General features: G+C 37.2%; 1 protein-coding gene across 7 annotated transcripts in view; it reads right to left on the bottom strand.

Moving 5' to 3' along the window:
• Positions 1 to 22,205, bottom strand: part of LOC105227104 (casein kinase I) — a 112,504-nt gene extending 90,299 nt beyond the window's left edge. For 4 of the 7 annotated variants that reach the window (XM_049448901.1, XM_049448910.1, XM_049448903.1 and 1 more), the window contains exon 1: positions 20,552 to 22,203. In XM_049448901.1, coding sequence (XP_049304858.1) covers positions 20,552 to 20,586 — 35 coding nt within the window. In that variant the 5' untranslated portion in view covers positions 20,587 to 22,203. Of the gene's footprint in view, positions 1 to 20,551 lie in introns of all 7 variants that reach the window. The other 3 variants (XM_049448875.1, XM_049448876.1, XM_049448888.1) reach the window with 3 other exon arrangements.
• Between the last annotated feature and the right edge of the window lie 310 nt (positions 22,206 to 22,515).

The following is a 22,515-nucleotide window of genomic DNA, read 5'->3' as shown; positions in this document are numbered from 1 at the left end:
AGTAAACTAAAAAACTAGTTCCACAAAAAAATAGGAGTATTTTATGGAATACGTGACCGTTCTATATTTTTAATATAAAATGCTTCCAAAGTTTCACAAAATATTAAAATAATTAATTTTCCGTTGAATAACCTCGATTTTTTTAACACAGCATCACATCTTCGAGGCATGGAGTCTATGATATCCTGGCAACGCTTTATTGGTATTCCTTTGGAAGTCTCTTCCACTACTTGCCATAAATCTCTCGAATTGATTGGTTTCTCTTCAGCTACTTTCTTCTTGATATATGTCCACAGGTTTGCAATGGGGTTGAGGTCAGGAGACTAAGCAGATCACCACATAACCTCAACTCCGTTGGCCCTAAACCATTTTTTTGCGCACTTGCTATTATGTTTAGAGTCATTATCCCGTTGATATACCCATATCAATGGCATATTCCATGAGGCATGTGTTAACTTTACCTCATATAATATTTTGACATATACCCTTTGGTCATTGATGGCTTCAATTAAGTGAATTGGACCAACACCACAATGGGAAAAACGACCACGTACCATGATTTGACATCGTTATGTATAACGGTTTTTGTGGTAAACCGGGGATTATATTCTGAGTTAGGGGGACGTCGGACAAAGTTCCTAGAGCCTGTACTACCAACTAACTCAACTTTGGATCCGTCTGACCACAATATGTTTCGCCATTTAGACGCGGGTCAGGAGCCATGCTCTTTTGCAAATTATATGCGGGCTTCCTTGTGTTTCTTTTTTAATGGGGGTCTTTTTCGTGGACTTCTGTCAAATAATTTGTTCTGCTCCAAACGCCTACGAACAGTTTCAGTATTAACTGACAAATTTAGTTCGTCATGGATGCTCCTGGCTGAAGCAAAAGGATTAATTTTGCAGTAGCGTACTATATTGCGATTGTCTGCAGTGGATGTTTTGCGCTTTTGTCTACGAGTTTCCTTTTTGTTTCTATAATTTAAGGCATTTGCTACCTTTTGAGGAGAGCATTTTACGATTTTTTGGATCTCTTTATAAGTTTTTCCTAGTTTTCTCAATTTTTTTTATCGTTTTCCGCTTTTCCTCTGTATAATGATTTCCTCTACCCACAGGAGAAAAACACAATGATTAAATAAAATAATAACTAATTAAAATTGCTGCTAGATTATGGAACTATATCTACTTTTCTAGTTTTGTGAAAATTTTTTATGTTAAGGACTATTTTGAAAACGAAATATCTAACACTCCTATTTTTTTGTGGAAAGCAATAATAAGTGTCTCCGAGAACTAGCAAAGCAGAACTAGAATAGCAATCGTCACAATAAAAATTTGTTTTGTATTTTAATGCTAGTATCCCGTTATGTGTACCGTTATTGTTTCGTGTCATTTACATGTGATTTAAAAAAGTTATGCAGCCAAACACATTTTTCAGATTGGCACTCCTATTATTTTGTGGACAACTGTATGTTTTTTGAATCGGTGACAACTGTAACTCGAAAACCGTTTAATGAAATTTATACAACTTTTAGAATACATACTAAACTCGGGCCTGATTTTTATTTTTTCGAAAATTTCGATTTTTCAAGACCAATTAACTGTTGATTTTTTCGCAAAAAAATTTCCCTTGGCCGCCATTTTGTTAATTTTGAAAAAAAAAATAAAAATAAAATCCTTCGATCAGGCCCGGGATTATCTACTTATAAAACTATTTTTTTTTTTGTCCAATTTTTTTTAGATTAATCTCCAAGGACTTATAACGGGTGATTTTTTTGAGGTTAGGATTTTCATGCATTAGTATTTGACAGATCACGTGGGATTTCAGACATGGTGTCAAAGAGAAAGATGCTCAGTATGCTTTGACATTTCATCATAAATAGACTTACTAACGAGCAACGCTTGCAAATCATTGAATTTCATTACCAAAATCAGTTGGCAGAAAATCCGCTTTTTTATCGACAAATTTTGTTCAGCGATGAGGCTCATTTCTGGTTGAATGGCTACGTAAATAAGCAAAATTGCCGCATTTGGGGTGAAGAGCAACCAGAAGCTGTTCAAGAACTGCCCATGCATCCCGAAAAATGCACTGTTTGGTGTGGTTTGTACGCTGGTGGAATCATTGGACCGTATTTTTTCAAATATGCTGTTGGACGCAACGTTACGGTGAATGGCGATCGCTATCGTTCGATGCTAACAAACTTTTTGTTGCCAAAAATGGAAGAACTGAACTTGGTTGACATGTGGTTTCAACAAGATGGCGCTACATGCCACACAGCTCGCGATTCTATGGCCATTTTGAGGGAAAACTTCGGACAACAATTCATCTCAAGAAATGGACCCGTAAGTTGGCCACCAAGATCATGCGATTTAACGCCTTTAGACTATTTTTTGTGGGGCTACGTCAAGTCTAAAGTCTACAGAAATAAGCCAGCAACTATTCCAGCTTTGGAAGACAACATTTCCGAAGAAATTCGGGCTATTCCGGCCGAAATGCTCGAAAAAGTTGCCCAAAATTGGACTTTCCGAATGGACCACCTAAGACGCAGCCGCGGTCAACATTTAAATGAAATTATCTTCAAAAAGTAAATGTCATGAACCAATCTAACGTTTCAAATAAAGAACCGATGAGATTTTGCAAATTTTATGCGTTTTTTTTTTAAAAAAAGTTATCAAGCTCTTAAAAAATCACCCTTTACTTGTCATCGCAAGTACCTTTTTTTGGAACAGGGTCAACACAAACAACTATAACTTTGGAAATTAATTTTTTTTTTTTAATTTTCTTGACTTCAAGTCAACACATCCTATAATAATGCCATATTACTACTTTTGTAAAATAACATGATTTAGTAGCAAAAAAAATACTGAAAACTCTCATTTTTTCGTGCCTCTGACTACCCCTAACCCCTTAAGAGAACACTTCCTTCGGTGAGTACATAATATGACGTTTTGGGCCGGTCGATTGGCCACCGGTGATATCACGCGGTTAAACTTTTTTCTGTGGGGATATGTAAAGTATAAAGGCTATGCGGACAATCCCGTTTTGATTCAGGCCTTGTAGCAAAACATCACGCGTGTCATTCGCCAGTTACCAGTCGAAATGCTCGAACGAGTCATCGAAACTTGGACTCAACGGATGGACATCAAATTTGAAGTTTCTGTGTTTTTTATTTAAAAAAGTATTATAACCCAAAGATGTGATTTGAAGGCCTCTCAAACACTTCAACACTCGCTCATGCATACCAATATGCAAACCAACTTCACACTTTATCAAAAACAGTTTTTTTCGACTGCAACAATTTTGTGCCGTTACTTCATATTTATTGCTCAGTTTTGCTTTTGCTTATTTACATATTTTATTTTTTGTTGACCCTGCAGCAGTTAAAGTTGGTTGCATATTGCGTTGGCAGTTTGACTTATGCATACACGTTTATAAACATACAAATGTACATACATACATATATAGAATGTATAGTTGCCAAACATGTGCATAGAACGAAAGAGAGAGAGCGCGAGAGCAGGTAAGTAAACAAACGCATTCAAATAGTCATGCGGGTAATCATACAGCGAAGTCAATCAGCCGACTATCTAACCTGTCAAGTATGTGGGTAGGGAAATGTTGATGAACTGCTCCACCATACACACATAAACATTTTCCAATCGATTACTGGCATTTTATGAAGCCAAAAAGAGTGACGAATGTTATATACGGCAAAATTGTTAAAAGTTATACTGCTAATGGCTACTTTTATTTGTATCTAATGAAAATACTATAAAATAGAGAATGCTTCGTATATTACAAAAAAAAGAATTCTGGAGAATGAGTTGCAATGCAAAGACGATGGCGGAGACACGAACATTGTAAGCTACGAAAAACCATACAGCAGACCATGGCAGAAAAAATTCGGAAAAAAAATATGTAGCAACTGGAAAATTGACTAAAATAAATTATTTTAAATTTTTTATGCTGGCAGAATTCTAAAATTGTGAATAATAGGTTAAGTTAGACAAATGGGCTAATTACTCGTGAGACCACGTCTGATCCTACTTAAACTGCTAGAGGCGCTGGTCCGTTGTGATGCCTAGAATTCCTAGATATGAACCAAAAAGGCCGTCGGGTATCGACACAGCGACTAGAGCCTGCAACAAATTTAAAGCGGCATTTTGCAGGGTTCGTAAAAAGTCCAACGGATTTGCTTCAATATTAGTCTGACGAAAGCAGGACAGTGGAAGAGAAAGTATGTAGATGTTTCCACCTCATCTTCCTCTTTGCAACTTTGACTTCGTCCTCGACTTGCGTCCTCCAAAATCTTTAGCCTCTCCGCGTGAATGTCAAGTGTCCAGTTAGGACACCTATTCTTGCAACGATATGAGTCTTGCTAAATGCTAGCACTTCAATGGACCTTTTATGTACCGCTTTCGCAACCGCACATGTGTTGGTTGTTAACCAATGCGAACCCCATAGATCCAACGTCCGAATGCACGAAGATTGGAAAAACCCAGCTAGTTCTCGTTCTGGTGGAATTTGTGTATGGGTGTTTTTTATTGCAGTTTAATATGGAAGAAGCTTTATGTTACTGCTAATTAGGTTATGTACTCTTTTACTAGCTTTGAGCTCAATGACAGCGAGCTCACGGCCTGTATAGTAGCTCTGCTGTCGGAGGGAATGTATACCTCCCTAAATGAAGCCGCACCTGGGAGAAGCACATTGACTGCTACTTTGATGAAAACCACTTCTGCTTGAAAGACTTTGCAGTGGTCTGACAGTCTGAAGCAAGAGTTGATTGAGAGCTGCCAACCGACTGCTCCTCGAACCTTCTCCTTGAGCTTCGATCCATTCGTGAAAAAGCTCTCTGCGCCTCTTCCCCACCGACTCCGCCCGACCCACAAATCTCCTGGAGGTGTGTGCACCGAACGTGCCGCTGGGAGTAAGTGAGAGTGTATTTCGGAATGTCCCTCTCTGGAACTTTTAATGTGTTCAGTCCCTCGAAGTCAGATAGCAACTTTCGCAGTAATGCATTTGCCGGCTATGTTCACAGGTTATTGGATAAAAAAGCTACGAAATTTCGCTAAAGAAGTTTGAAAAATACCTCGCATTTTAAATAATTGCTGAGAAAGCGAAAAAACAGCAATAAAAATAATATACAAATCTACGTAAATAATGTTTGATTAAAAAAAAAATAACAAAATTATATCAAAGTTAAATCAATATACAGAGAATAGCTGGCAAAGTACTTCAATAAAAGTTAAAATAATTCTGACAGATTTACGTTAACCACAGCAAATCTGTATCTGAAATATTAAATTACGCATAACAATGGCTACTTGTTGTCTGACTAAGCCGCACAAAGCCAATTATCAGCAACTAAATTGAATTACCCTCCGAAATTTTCATCAACAGCAACTACAACTACAGTTACACTCCCGTGCAGACATATTAGCATCAAATTGACTAATAGACACGCATCAGTCGTTACGCTTTGATCTAATTGATTTTAGGTTATTTCAGATAATTAAAAATGTCGTCAGCATAATCATCAGCCTTATCACACCACAGACAATGGACTGATGGCATATGTGAGCAGTTTGAAGGTTAGAAAGGAACATCAACCTCATGGCCAGAAAATTTCAACAAGTTCTAATCCAGAAACTTTGTTTTGTTAAAAAAAGGTATACTAGCAAACCATAAGGAGAATAATTTAGTATTTCATGCTTTTGTATGCATGACAGTTGATCAGCTGATTTTATTTGCATGTTTTGGTTGCTCACAAAATTAATGAGAGAGCAAAAAAGAAATGGGAGGAAGATAAATGGGTTAAATGTGTCAACTTGTGCGAACATAACCCAAATTTTTTAATCAAACGACGTGTTAACGCAAACAAAGGCACTTGTGGCAAAATATGAATTTAAAACGGTTGAGTGGGCTTTAGAAACACACACAAATATGGTTAATATTATGATGTGATATTTACATTACAGTCTGACGAACCAAAAAACGAGCACACACGGCATTCAAAACAATGGCAATATTTAATATTATGACTAAATTAAAAAAAAAATTTATGCACATGTGCTTATATTGCAGCTCGATTTGTGAAAACATGTATATATGCTTTACAGAAGAAATTTACATATTTTAACCAAACAGAATAATGTGGAACTGTCTGGACCTTTAAATTAGAATTTTCATGAAGGTCCTGGCTCTAAATTGCTGCTAATTAGGTGTGTGTTGGTCGTAACAGAATAAACCCTTGAAAATTTGCATTTTCTTACCTAAAATGCAAAATAACGTAACATCACTTTTCGTAAGTTTAAAGACGAAGGAAAACGATAAAATAGAAACCACTCAAGTTGAAACGAAATTTGAGTTTTGGTTATAAAATATCAACGTGCATGTCATATCTTACACGAATATTTGGTTATGAAAAAGCTCTGTGCAAAGTGGGTGCTGCGGGAGCTTAATTTGACCAAAAACAACGACGAGTTAATGATTCGGAGCAGTGTTTGGAGATGTTCAAGCGTAATAAACCCGAGTTTTGGCGTCGATATGTGAAAATAGATGAAACAAAGCTTAATCATTTCACTCTGAAGTCCAATCGACAGTCCCCCGAGTCGACTGCACACGATGAACCCGTTCAAAGGCGTTGAAAACCCCAACAGTCGGTTGGCAAGGTTATGGCGTCTGTACTTGGAATAATTTGTATTGATTACCTTGAAAAAGGAAGAACTATCAACAGCGACTATTATATAGCGTTACTGGACGGTTTAAAGGACGAACTGTCGGAACTTTCGACGCGTTTGAAGAAAAAGAAAGTACTTTTTCACCAAAACAATGCACTGTGCCACAATTCTGTGAAAAAGATGGCAAAAACCCATGAATTGGGCTTCGAATTGCTTCCACAACCACCGTATTTTCCATATCTGGCTCCTAACGCCTATTTCCTGTTCTGAGATCGCAAAAGAATGGTTCTGAGAAGAAATTTTCGTCGAATGAAGAGGTGACCGCCGAAACTCAGGCCTATTTTGAAGCAAAGTACAAAGCGTACTACAAAAATTGAATTCGAAAAGTTGGAGGGTCGCTACAATCATTGCAAAGTAGAAGTAAAAATATAGAAATAAATAAAGGAAGTATTGAAAAAATTTAAACCAAAACTAAATCCAAAAACACTAAAAAATCCAAAAGCCAACAGTCAAAAATCTTTTTCAAGTTTTGTCTAACCTCCAAAATTATAATTTGGTGTTGTCACATTTGTTCATGTTCCTAAACATAAAGTAGACACTTTTGCTTGAAAAACTACAAATTTTATATCTCCACAATTGTTGTTCGTTTGATATATTTACATACATTCCCTAACATATGTATGTACAATAGTAAACAGACGCTTAGATCACAATCAAAATAGTTCAAAAGCCAACATAATTACAAAGCAAGTCATGCAGATGAGTAATTGTGAACGCTCGTCAAGATAATGGCATTGAAAGTGACGCGCAAACCGAAATTGGTACCAATTTGTATGCACAACCGTGAAGGGTATGATTATGCGCGTACTCTGCAATAAAAAATGAAGACGATGATAAAAAATAGCAGACGTATATTTCAATATCTGTTGCTTCTTCTATCAGATGGTGAAGAGAAGAAAAAAATTGCATTTGACATTATTTAGATTTACCGAGTCAAATTTCTGGCGCCGAAGCGTTCAGAATATTGGAAAGGCCTTCGGTGATAATTGTTTGTCACGAGCAAGTGTTTTTGATTGGCATAAATTATTGAAAGAGGGTTGGGAACGCGTTGACGGCAAACGACGTCCACGACGACCATCAACATCAACTGATGATCAACACGTCAATAAAATAAAGGAAGGATCAGTAAAAACCATTTTGAAGGATCATTTGAGCCTAAGAAATGTAAAAGCACGATTGGTTCCGAAAAACAGCGACGGGTTAATTTCCATGAAACAATGCTTTCCGACTACCCGGATGCCATAAAACGTATTATTATTGGCGATGGGTCTTAGAACTATGCTTACGACTAAGTTATAGACGATCAGTCGGCCGAATATTGTGGCAAAGATGAGCCGAAGCCTAAAAGCTGTTCAAAAGTCATGGTTATGTTGACAGTTTTCCTCGATTATCTAGGTGTGTTGTACTACGAATTCCTTCCGACCGGCCAAACTGTCAATAAGGAATACTATTTGACTGCTGTGCTATTCCTGAAAAGAGGCCGGATTTAAAGACCGACAACTCTTGGATTTTTTACCACGAAGACGCACCGTCGGATACTGCATTGACACTTCGTCTTCACCGCATTCGCCTGATATACATACTTAGCTTCGTGTGACTGCTGGTTATTCAGTAAACTCAAATAACCGCTCCAGGGAAACCGTTTTGAGTCAATTGAAGACATTAAACGTGAATCGCTAAGTGTATTGAAGGCTATTCCGGAAATTGACTTTAACAACTGTTTCGAGGATTGGAAAAAAACATTGGCACAAGTGTATTGGGGCCAAGGGCGATTACTTTAAGTGGGACGGCTCAGATTCTGAAGAATAAATTAAGAATTGTAAAATTATGAACAAAGTCTTACTATTTTTTGCTCATAGTAGTACATAGTAGTACTAATTTAGTTGCGTTCGCAGTAAACCATATCTTTCAAGAGTTAAATTTTTGGAAACACAACGGTATTTGAATTCCTGCAGTCACTGCTATACATTTACCACATAACAATTACGCTTCCTGTGCTCTACAAAAGCATTTCCTCGAGTCACTTACAAAGCTTTTCCGTCCCCCGCTCTTTTTTTATTTTTTTACGACTAAAACTCGTGCACATTTATTACCGTAACAACAACAAAAACGGCAAATTACAAACTATCAGACAAATAATAAGTATGTAGTATGTTCGCATATAGAAAGTGGTGTCTAACCACCCAGCAACAACATAAAATACTTATAAATATGTAAGCGAATATTTATTTGCGTGCGAATTGCCTTTAAAAATACCCAAAAGCAAGAAGAAAGCAGAAAAATATAAATTCATATAAATGTTACGAAGAACATGAGAATTCCCCCAGTGATAGAGATTGATATGGGTATTGTGATGACGACATAGCGGGCAACAACAACACAAGTGCATAGATATTAACGCCGCCAACACGTTACGTTAATTTTGAAACGTGTGACAAATACGTAATTTATAGCGTGGCTAAGCAGAGAAAATCTCACAAAGAGAGCACCTAGAAGTCGCGAGATTAATGTTTTTAGTGGGCGTTTTCGCAGCTTAAAGCAACGCAAACGAAGCGAGCGTAACGGTACGAGTGCTAAGTTGACAAACTGACCATTTGCTCCGGCACAGAATTGTTACGTGTGTTGCTAACCCAGAACCATATCGAAGTAAACAATTTAATAAATAAAAATAAATCAGTTTCTTACATAAAAATATAAATATACTCTTGCTATTCACTGCTAACTAATGAATAGAGTTGCCAGGCGGAATATTTATGTATATTAAAAAACAAGACAAGTCCATAAAGAAGATCCTCAGGCATACCGCTTCAGCAGAACCTGCGAAATCATAGGTATCGTTTTGAAAAAAAAACAAAAGCTTTCCAGAAAACCCGATTAAACAATCGTGATCCCTTTTACTAAGCGAAGATCTCTTCCGGGCTTGAGGCCCCTAAAACTCGTTACCAGTTATTTAGAGGTGTATAAAGAGGTAAAATTCCTGGGCCTCACATTAGACTCATCCTTACGGCGGAGTAGGCGTCGGGATTTAACGCTGTCCAAAGCCACCAAGGCCGTCATGATATGCAGTCGCCTAGCCAGCAGGTTCTGGTGCTGCAAGCCAGGCAACATACTATATGATGGCTGTATACCATGATCGTAAGGCCTATTATCACTTATGGAGCGGTTGCTTTGGCACCTAAGGCAACACAGACTTCGGTAGGCCTTCGACTATCGAAACTGGAGCTCACACCGCTGCATCTAGTGATTAAACAGGTAGCGAAACATACCATGCTGGTAATGGCCGCAGAGGGTTTCGGCTAAGGGAAATTAATTTCGTCTCAACAAATAAAGACCCTAGAGAAAACCACACCACTGGCCCTTCTTCCAAGGGACGACGTTACAAAGAGGATAAAATTTGCAAATAATTTTAGAGTCACTCTCGGTAGTAAGGCAGCGTGGAATGACTCCACGTTCGATATACCGCTGAGAGGCAGGACTATCCAATGGTACACTGACGGCTCGAAAACACCGGAAAGCATTGAGGCAAGCAAAACCAAACTATCCATACCAATGGGATGTTTTCCGAGCATTTTTCAAACAGAAGTCTTTGCAGAACTCAATCTCCACCGAAACTATCGCAACCGACGCCAGTCAAACGCCACTAAAGGCGATCTCAGCGTATGTGGTGGAGGAGTGTATGGGAAGGCTGAACCGTCTATCAGTGTGCAAGCGGGTATACCTAATTTGGGTACTGGGGCATAAAGGGGTAGCCGGCAATGAGCTGACTGACGGACAAGACCGCTCTGCGGCAGTGTCCAGGATGTTGGGGCCAAAACTATGCATTGCAGTGGAGTCCATTATTCCGAATTCCGCCTCCTTGTCGCACTCTATACCGTGCACTGTAGGCTCAGGAAGCACTTGTCTAATATGCGCATAGTCTCCTGCGCAAACTGCCGGTTCTGCGACATGAAACAGGAAAACCCAGAACACCTGATTCTGGATTACCCAGAAATTTGCAGAAGCAGACAGGGATCGCCACCGCAGTCGCGCCAGCATGTTCCTGGAATTGTACAGCTTGCTTGACCATGGTGACCATATGTGGGCACAATAGACCGCATGTCACAGTGCAAAACCTCAATCTTTACTATCTATTTATCTTAACCCGATTCAAGTTTTAGTTCCGGTCAAACCAGCTTGTATGCTGAATCAGCAAAATATGTACCTATAAGGCAATGCTACATTCTTTGAACATATTGTTCAGGTCGGACCACTATAGCATATTGCTAGCATACACCGCAAGATAAAGATATTTGCATACCCTTTTCGCTCAAAGGTACACTGGTGAAGGGTATTATCGTTGCAGTGCAGCAGATATTAAAGTTGTTTTCTTATTTTAATTTAAGCTTCTGAGAAATGATCCCGTCACCTTCCACCACATGGCAACACTATTCGATATCTTTGTGTGACACATGAAGAGACGCATAAAATTTAAACACTGCTTGTATGAGTTGAATGTTTTACAAATTTCCACCGCCCCAACGAACAACTTGTGACTTAAAAGTAGTTACATACTATATATACAAGTGTATCTGTATATAGATTACATACAAATATACATAATTACAAATGTTTTTTCGTAAAAACTTTTTTCGCTCTTTAATCTTTCGCCAGCAGCACAAATGCTAAGCGGACAGTGAGAACAGCGGTGGCAAACAGCTACTGGGCGAGCAAGTGAACGAACTGTCGGGCGTAGGCGTGAAACGCTGACTCACAAAAGGATTCGCATAAATACATAAAAGCATCGCAACCTAAGTAGTCTGGACTACATAGTGAAGTGAATGGAAATAAATTGGGAATTTGGAGCGTTTTAAGTGCGCTGCTAATGGGATGGCGTTGCTGGCGGCGGGCGCTATGACGTACGCGATTAAAAATGCACACCTACACATATACACACACATAAATATGTATATACAAAGGTGCAAGTACGTACTCATTTGCGTGTGGCACCGAGTTTGACGAACTAATTTAATTAGACGTGCACCTAAGGCCAATAGTAGCAAAAGTTTGCGGATTTTTTAAGCACCCACATCCTCTCTCTCTCTGCCTTGTTGTGCTGCCATCGATCCACTTTGCTGGAGGTATGTACTCGTATATGTGTATGTGTTGGATAAAAGTGAACGCGGTACGTTGAACACGAAATATGTGCCGCGAGTGCTTCAGCCTATTAGGTGGATCAATAACTTACTTTGCTGACATTTGTTAGTGTTTGCGGGTGATTTCGCCTGCGCCTTTTGTTCTATTATTATATCCCGAACAGGGTATATTAAGGTTACCACTAAGCTTCTAACAAGCAATAATAAAAGTAGGAGATCCTATAAAATATATACTTATGTATGTATATATAAATCACGCTAACTGAATCGATTTAGCCATGCCCGTCTATCTGTCTGTACATACGCAAAGTAATCGCTCAGTTTTTGAGATATCACTATGAAATTTTGCATATAACGGACCACTGTAGCATCTAGCTGCCCTACAAAACGAATGATCAAAATCAAGTTCTTCTTCTGAAAAACTTTTTTATTTCACGAGACATATTCACGAAATTTGGCATGGATTATTTTCCAGGGCAATGCTGTAATATCCGAAAAAAATTTGCCAGTTGGGCCACTAAAGCATATAGCTGCCAGTCAAACAGAACAATCAAAAACAGATCTTTAAAACCGTTTCCACGACAGTCGGGTCTACGTAACCGAAACAAACCTGGAGTTTTTATCCAGTCAAGGACTGTCAACTCGGCAGTATTCTGCCGTTACAACAACAACTCTTGTAATGGAAATGGAATAATATCCGAGAAAAGTCTCCCAAACGGGCTACCATACAAACTATCCGATGACAAACAAGTTCTTGCATGGAAACTTCTTTATTTGTGAACGAATATATAATACTAGCTTCGAAGCAATCGAAGCCAACAATATTTCTTAATTTTTTTGTTGTGAAGGGTATTTTTTATAGCTTCGGTGCAACGGAAATTAAGGTATTTTATTGTTTCCTTCCATTTTTTGTTTATTTAGTTTCGGTAATTCAGTTGTTGCAATAATTGCTTGTTATTCTGGCTTTGGAAACAAAATCTAAGCACAAACTGAAATACACACATATGTACACACCTACATACATACATACTTGTATTGTAGTCTTTATTGCCATGTGTCATGGCGCACTTGACAGTCAGTGCGCTTGTGTGTGTGGCTATACTCTGATGTGGTGTGATTGATTGGGTGGTTGAATTTATTAGGATCACTTCCTTCTTGTCGCCAGCGCTTTTTTAGGTTACTGCTATTTTCGTTTATTTTTTTATTGCTCGCAAATACAACTTTGCTTAGCATTTGATAATCGCGTGCAAAAGATTCGTCGACCCATTTTCGGCACGTTAGCGTTTATTATTATTATTTTTTTTATTTTTTTTTTTGCTGCCAGCCGTGCTCCATTTACCCGCTTTGCTATTTCTTCAGAAAAGTTGCGAACATTTTTTGCACCTTAAAAATCCACGCCAATATAAGTAAATATGTGTTTGTTGGGATTTATATGTATGGACGCCATGTATCAAATTATGAAAGCAATGAACTATTTATTACGGTAAAAGCGTATAGATGCGGGCTCAAGGACATTGCGTACGAGACACTCACCTTATAATCCTTGTTCACGTGTACACACTTGGATATGCTTGACAAAGCATGCGTAACAGTTTACGTATTAACAAAATCAAGCCTGTCTGACTGCCAGATTAGATTAAAATTTTAACCAATTAGTTGCTAGGCACCCTGTTGATATATAATATAATACAATGCCAGAATTTAAATTCATAGAACCCAATCGATAAATACTTGTTTCTTAGATTGTCTGGCGATTTTTATATATTGATTCAATGGGCTCATTGTCTCCAGTCTCCTTGATGTGCGTACGATCCGAGGACCTAACATCGACTCGGACCACTATCTTGTTGTAGCGCACGTCTCCCGTCAACAAACACAGGGACGGTACAACGTCGAGAAGCTACTGTTACAACCGACAACGAAACGGGTTTCTACTCGACTTGCACTCCTGCTATCTGAGAGCACTCATTAGAAACTTGATATAAGGGAATTGTGGGACGGCGTTTTAAGCTCCTTCGGTACAGCTGCAAGCAAAACTATTAGTTTTTGTCAAGGTCAAAAGAACAGCTGATACGATGAGGACTGTCGTGCAGTAGTGGAGAGAAAGCGGACAGCCCAGCTCGCAATGTTGCAGTCGACTAAAAAACGAGCGGAGCGAGAAAAAAGTAAGAAACGTGTAAGTAAGAAAAGCTTGAGAAGGTAGTCTAGAGGAGTAATGCTCTAAAATTCTACGAATAGATACGGAGACTAACGGAAGCATACTCTTGTGGGACCCCAAGTGGTCATCTAGTGGCTGATGTTCAGAGCATACTGAAGTTATGGAGGGAACACTAAAAACACTTCTACAGCATGCTGAACGCCATTGACAGTGTAACATCTGGAGATGGCAAACCCGATTCTCCAATCGATACCGATGGAAGATTTTCCATTGCCCGACTATTCAAAGACCGAGATATTCAAATACGGCGACGAAGAACTGACTAGGTGCAACGAAGACTCTCGTTTCGTGTTTGGCTAAAAAAAGTCACAATCATGTTAGAATGCGTGACGCATCTAAGTCCTTTGGTACGAGTCTACCATTGACACATTTCATAACGAAAACATTAACCGAAATGTTTTGAGTCGATGTAGTCGAGGTTATGATTTTTAAAAATTTTTCATTTGCAGAAAACTTTATCGGGTCTATGAACGTAATGCTAAACATATGGTATGCTCGAAGCAGGGGAATAAATAAGCTGAAATACCATACATATACAAGCAAACAACTATGTGTTGATAAAGAGGAAGCAGTATCGCGTTAAAACCAGTTATACTCGTATACACTTACATTGTACAAGTACAAGTACAAGTAATCACACACAACTGACGATTATAACAACAATAATAACTTTTGTTTAAAAAAAACAGCAACAATGCATTAAGAATACAAATGTTTGTATGTGTGTTTGTAAGCACATGAACCTGCGTTGGGGCAAATGAACTACGGTTGGGGTAAAATGCGACGACAACGGCACAAGGCGTTTGGGGGCCTTACTCAGACGTAAAAAGCGATCAGTGAACGACAAAGTAATCACCGGCAAAGGCATACATATCAACAAGTAGTATGTGTATGCAATCAATAGTTATGCGTAATGTGCTTCAATTTAGTATGTAAGTGGCTTCAAATGATCGCTTACTGATTGACATACGAAAATTATACTTATATGTACATATGTATGTATGTGGGTACAAAAGTAGTAAATAGTCGTGTATCCAAATATGTATTTACGCCTGTTGCCTTACAATTATTGAACACACATACGATCAAACAGTTTTATTTGCTTAACTCTTTATGAGCTTTTGAACTTGAAAATGAGACTGGTGTTGAGGCGCTAAAAACAGGCGGAGGAAAACGAGTAAAAAACATAATTTTAACGCTCCAACCGTTTTAGTAAATTGTAAACGGGTCATCCAAGTAGAGGTACTTTTTTCAACAGTCTTGTTTTGGCAGATCACACGTAAGTCGTGAATTTCACCCATCTTGAGAAGAAGCATCCATTATTGGATATTATTCGACCGAATAGACCACGTCCAACACGCAGTGAAGATAACATAGCAGCCGTAGCTGAGAATGTACACAAAGACCGTGAAGAGTCGATACGGTGTTCGCAGCTACTCGGACTGAAGTATGGAACGACGTCGAGATCTTAAATTAAAAGCTTACAAAATACAGCTTGTGCAAGTACTGGAGGCGCTCGACCTTCCTAAGGGACATCGCTGCGTTCTATAGGCTCTGAAAAGGTTCCAGAAAGATCCGACGTTTTAGAGCCAAATTTTGTTCAGCGTTGAGGCCCATTTCTGGCACAATGGGTATGTAAACAAGCAAAATTGCCGCATTTGGGACGAGGAGCAACCTGAAGAGATTCAAGAGCTGTCACTTCATCCAGAAAAATCAACGGTTTTGTGTGTATTGTGGGCCGAAGCAATCATCGGTTCGAATGCCTTCAAAAAAGATGTCGGTGTAAACCGTCAATGACAGCCGTTATCGCGCCATGATAACCGACTATTTGATGCCTTAAATTGAAATTCGTGATCTCGGCGACATTTGGTTTCAACAAGACGGCGCCACTTCCCATGCATTGCATTATTCAATGGATTTATTGAGAGAATTCTTCTGTGAGCAGATAATTTCACGTTTTGTGCCGATCAATTGGCCACCAAGATCGTATGATATCGCACCGTTAGACTTTTGCTGTGGGAATATGTGAAGTCTAAGCAGACAATCCCGTTTCGATTCAGGCCTTGGAGCAAAACATCACGCGTGTCATTCGTCAGTCCAGTAGAAATGCTGGAACGAGTCATCGAAAATTCTACTCAATAGATGGACCATTTGAGACGGAGCCATGGCCAACATTTGAAAAAGATAATCGTCAAAAAAGTAAATGCCAATGAATGTTTAATTAACATTCTCCATTCAATTTGAAGTGCCTGTGGTTTTTCTTTAAACAAGTAGGAAACCTCAAATTGGATCACACCTTAGAAGTCCCAAACACATTACCGCTAATTATTCACTTATACAGATTTCATTTTGACATTTGGTTAGTTTTGCAACGTAACTGACAAAACAATTCCTTTACATACTGCACATTAGCATGCACACAAAAAAAATCAATAAATTCCCTGCTTCAATCAATGAATATTCCACATGCATGTAAAAATTTTAGAGTCGGAAATAAAAACGATTAATTTATATATAAGAATATGTTCGTGTAGTTGCAATTGAACAGCGATAAAAAGACAACTTCAACTTCAGCTCGGCAACCATTGCGCTGGAGCTTGGCAATTGCCAAGTGCGCACGACAATCAGCCGTCAACATAGTTGTTGCACCAAATAAACTTTAACCAGCCAATGGTCAGAAAGAAACTTTTGCAATCAGCAATAGCAAAAATTACATAGTAGCTGCTGCAGCAAAGACAACAACAACTACAACTAAAACCGTCATTCAGCAGCGCACCCAGACACGTCGACAGTCATCGCTAGAAAACAAAACGGAGCAGTGGCGGTCGTGTGAAGCGTCCGGGACAGGCCACACCGCTCAGCAACAGCAACCGGAGCAAGAGCAACTGTAGCTAAATGGATTTTGTGCTTTTATTTGTGTCAGAGGAATGAAACCAGGCGAAAGAGAATGGCAATGACCTTTTTGGTTAGCATTTCATTAAAAATTTAAAACAATACTGGCCAACAGCAGCAACTGGCCAAGTGCTGGGCGAAGCGCGGTGTAGTAATGCTAGTGTCAGTAAAGTGCAAATTATGAAGGCAAAACAGCAATGGCGTTGACTGGCCGGGAAGTCAAGGCATAGCTGGGGGAAAAAGCGGTGCAACAATGGCGTTGACGGCGGCGGTGTTGGTGGTGGTGATGGTGGAGGCGACGACGATATAAACATTTCGAAATAGCGCAAAAAGTGTTTGGCAAACTACAGAGCAATATAAAATTTGTTGCTTTCACAATTGTTTTTGGTTTTTGTTGTTGCAAATGTGAGTATTTACTCACATAGCTGCCACATTTACAGTTGTTGCACAAATAAGTGTATGTAGAAATGTGGACGCATACGTCCATTTCACTTTAATGAGATTTGCACAAGAACTTAAGCATATACATATGTATGTATGTAAACAAAATTTCAAACATGGCAAAATGAAAACATAAAGTCAAAGTAGAAAACGCAATTAAAAAAAATAAAACAAGAAAAAAGTTAACTTCGGCTGTTTCGGAGCTGGAATGCTCTACACAAATAAAGTTGCCTATAAAAAGACTTGAGTTTGGTCAGTTTTATGGCAACTATATGCTATAGGGATCCGAAATGGGCGGCTCCGACAAAAAACAAAAACTGAATTGAAAAGTCCCTGGCCTGACACATAGATGGCGCTAGTAGAATTAAATCCATATGAATTTGACAGTTTGCGGATCATTAGTTTTTGAATTATATTATTTTGATTGAAGCAACTTTTGTTATTGTGAAAAATAGATAAAAATCGCGCGAAAACAAATATAGTTGAAGCAAAAACTTAGCTGGATGACAAGTTATCGGACACTGCCCCAGGAAAATCAAAGAAATATTCGGCGAATGAAGAGGCAACTGCGGCCTATTTTGAAGTAAAAAGCAAATCGTACTGTGTAAACAAGTTGGAGGCTCCTTATAATCAGTGTATCACGCTTGTGTTGAATAAAAAAACGAATTTTCCAAAACAAAAATTATTTACTATGGCCGGGTACTTTTCAGTTGGCCTGTTAAATAGGTGGTAGTAGCAATAGTAGTTTGAAAGCGGTAAAGTACTACGAGTACAAGAATTCAATCGGTTTAAGGCAAACTAAGTGGAATTCGTTAGCGCTGCGAATATAGTGACAAAAGTGAAAAATGCAAAAGCAAAGGATTTACAGCGATTTGTTCTCTCTTCGTTTCTTTTTAAACGTAATTCATTCAGTTTTCAATTGTAGTAAGTTTCACTGTTCTTACCACATATTAATGAATATATGTATGCACATCAAATTTAACGATATTGCAGCAACCAGGTAGTAACAGCATTGAATAAAAATTAAGGAATGCTTTCATGTATTGAAATGATTTCCCTTGCATCGAATTACATAATATTTTACGCTTTTGACGACGATATTTTACGGGGGAATTTAAATATGTTTAAAAATCTATACATATGTAAGTAAAAATCGAATTAGAAAACCAAACCGAAAGTATATACGAGTATAATATTATATTTCGTCTTTGAGGCAAATTCGTTTTAGTTGACATTCGGCTTATCAATAAATACATTTAAAAGACATTTAGCAGACCAACAAACAATAGTTATTACTACCTAATGGCAACGACGGAGTTTGAGCACCTGTAAACACTCAAACGTCGGAAAGTAAGTTCCGTTATACAAACGGCAAACATTTCCCGTCATCACCCAAAAAATTACCGGTACAAATGTTCTGACGGTAGAACTTAGAAGAAACTAAAAACTCAAGGTGCTTATGCGCTTAAAAGAAAACAGACTCAAAAAACCGAAATAAATTTTTCCTTCACATTAGACGAACTGCTTCCTTAACATAAGTAAAAAAGAAAACAAAAATGAAATAGCTGCCACTTTACTTTGAATTAAAATAGAAAAAAGTTTTGGCATAATGACGCGCAACTCGAAGCACAGAAATAGAATATTTTCTTGAATTTTATTTCTTTAGCTTTTTAAATGTGGACAGAACTTTTCGAATTGAGTGAATAGTACCAAAATAGATTTTTTCGTTGATTTCCCAAAAATAAAAGAAAATAAAATCATGTGAAAACGTTTTGGCCATCGGCCTCGTTTCGCACGTTTTGTTCTCTGGTGTGAGACTCGATTTTTTGTATGCAGTTATTTGTACTCTCCACTAAATATTTTGCATATGTATTCCGTTAATTATCAACAGCTGATTTCGTATTTTATTTAAGAAAAATTTAAGTGAATACGCTGTAGAAATGTCAAATAAAAAATTTTTTAAATAAAATGGAATTAAATAGTTAAAATCAGTAGAATTAATAAAAATTAACTAATATTTGTATACATACATATGTATGTATATACCTTGCATCGTTTGCGCAATCAGGTGGTGACCAAATTATATTTCTGGCTTTTTTCTTTGCATTAAATTTGAATTTTCTATTTTCGTCTTGTAAATAAAATGGAGCGCAACACGTGAAACCTAATAAGAATGCAGAGAGAGGAGAATGCAAATGCACAAGTATTTAGAGCGTATATAAAAAACAAATTGTGCGACGATTAGTACTGTGCTAGCTTTTGTGCCAGTGCACTTGTACCTTATAATAATACATTGTGCCACTAAACTGCATACATACATATGTACGCTTAGTTAGGCATTTTAAGCATGCGTTTACGTCAGAGTGAGGTAGAAGTAAAAAACAAAATATACAAAGTATTCGCTTGCCACTCGTCAAAGCGCCTAACAAAATTTCAATGCGAATTCCGGTGATAGTGCATTTTAGCATAGTTAGAGTGTTTAAACAGAAGCATATTTAAGTTGGAACAATTTCGGTGTTTTCAACTCACATTAATAACTGCATACATACTATGGAGTAGATTAGAGATATGCACGGTAAGGGATCTAGTGCATAATTATATGTATAGTATGCATTAAAAAAACATTGGCATTGCAGTATTGTCCTATATTGGGATCTCGGCAATAGGTGTTTGGCGCTTTCGTTTAGCGATTGTTTTTTTTTTATTATTTAAGACATTTTTAAATATTCTTCATTTTCCAATATCCCAATTTCCCGTTGTGTATGCCGCTATTGTATTTGATTATTTATATGTAATCCAGAAAAATTAAGAAGCCAAATACAGTTTTCATATTGGCACTCCTATTATGTATTTTGTGGACAACTGTAATTATTTGCTGGATTGCAAATATAGACAGATTTTAGGTAATAAAATGAACATTTCTGTTAACACTACAGAAGTTTGGTTACATACATATATTTATTGTTTCTTTTGTTAATAATAAGGCTTAAGAACGCTTTGATAACGTATTATTTGTTATATTTGTCTAAATGGTTACTGACTTAAATCTCTCCCTCCTTATGTGGGAAATATTTATATACATATATTTAGATATATTATATAATTAAATACATATTATAATTTTGTGTACTTACGAGCTCTGCCTTTCACGATTTTCTCGTCTTTGCATTTCTATTGCTGTGGTCGCAATTTTGCGTTTCTTATCGCCTTAGCAGCCAGCAAACTGAAATGTGGATTGGTGCAGCAGAAATGAATGGTTTTGCAAATATTTGCAAAATAGTCACTAAACCAAGTACTTGGTTAGTGTGAGAAAGTGCTTATCGAAGCTTAACGAAAATTGTGAATTTAACTTATAGACGTGAAGTTATAAAAATTACAATTACAACGACTAAAAAACTCCAGGGGTATTGATATTGACGGCGTATAACAATGATGAGTTACGTTTGTACGCTATGTGTTTGCCGCCACACGCACGCGCACGCACTTCCTCACATGCCAGGGCACGCGAATTCTTATGCAATATAAAATTAATATTACTTTATTGTTGTTGTTCAATGCGTTATACTTATTAAACGGTTGTCGGTGATATTCAATAGTCGATGAACTCAATTGCGTATACTGCACGTTGTTTGTTTGCGAATTGCGATTAGCGTATTACCCGTTTGTTATTGATTCAATCCCTTCTCTAACAAAATGAAATGTGTAAACGACTTTTAATTTGTCAACTATGGTTACACTGGTCTGCGATATGCCAAATTACATCGTTGTTTTGTTTTTTTTTTTTTGTCGAAATTGATATCTTATTATAATCTCCGCCGGATCAAAAGAATTTGCTGCCGTTGATATTGATTTGGTATATCGATGATGTAAAAAATTAGTTTAGTTTATTTTTAACCGCATGTTTTTTGTAGTGACGAAATCAAATCTTCACACAAATATTATTGAACTGAAAAATTGTTAATGACAAAAAATTACAATTGAGCATTTGTTAGTTTGACATAATTTATATTGTGGACTGTGGTGGAGCATTTGCATTTATTGTCACCAGGCAGAGTTTACAACATTGCTTTGTTCAATAAATCCACTTTCTCTGAATATACAAATATTGAAAATTTCGGGTCGGATAACTAACAGTATCAGCATGCGCTTTAGAATTTAATACATTTTTTTTATATTAAGGTTTTTCAGAGTAGAAATTGGTAAGTTATTTTACCACTATAGGAATATAAATTGATTTTTTATCTATTAACTAAGCATTTAAAAAAAAAACACATTTTCTTGTCAAATTAAACGTTGTAACCAGTAATAACAAAATGTATTATATTTATTTGAAAATTTGCTTGACACTCCCGAAATCGTATGAACATAAACAACCGCTTTACAATTACTTTTATTTTGTTGTTGTTGTTGTTATTATTATTTTTGCAATTTTTAAGTTAGTTTTAATCGGTTAGTTAATAATTTAACCTAGTCGTATTTTTTATTTGTGAACAGGATTTTTGTTTTTTTACTTTTGAGAACGTTTCATTCGCACAGAAGCATAAACGATACATACAATCCCGAACATTAATTAGCAATTGTTAGGCTTTATTTTCACTTATTTTCGAAATATCGTTTAAACATTTAATATTGGTGTTGATTTATCAGAATCTGTATATGCACTCTGTTCGAATAGTTTTTGCAATGTTTGCGAAATATGATTATACGTTGTAACGTGATCTTGATGGTGTAGTTGAAATTGTTCTGAATTATTAATTTTAACCTGCAAAAATAAAAAAGTGTATAAGTAATGCATAGTTTTTTTATTTATATGATAATATTTTTCTAATTACAAAATTATACATTTGTATAGATACTTAAAATCCTATTAAAGAAAGCAATAACGAATATGATTTTTATACAGGGTATATTAAATAAACAACGAAGTTTTCAACCGTCCTTCGTTTGAGAAGTTCTTACAAAATCTTTACAAAATTTGGCATAGAGTTTTATCAAGCACTCAACAATCTTCGCAGAAATTGCTCAGATCGGACCACTATAGCATATATGTAGCTGTCATTTCTTGTATGCAAAACTGTTTCATTTGAGAAGACATCTT

The sequence above is a fragment of the Bactrocera dorsalis genome, chromosome 2, assembly GCF_023373825.1.
Source record: "Bactrocera dorsalis isolate Fly_Bdor chromosome 2, ASM2337382v1, whole genome shotgun sequence".
NCBI lineage: Eukaryota > Metazoa > Arthropoda > Insecta > Diptera > Tephritidae > Bactrocera > Bactrocera dorsalis.
The sequence above is the reverse complement of the archived record's forward strand: the minus strand, read 5'-3'. Positions and strand labels throughout refer to the sequence as shown.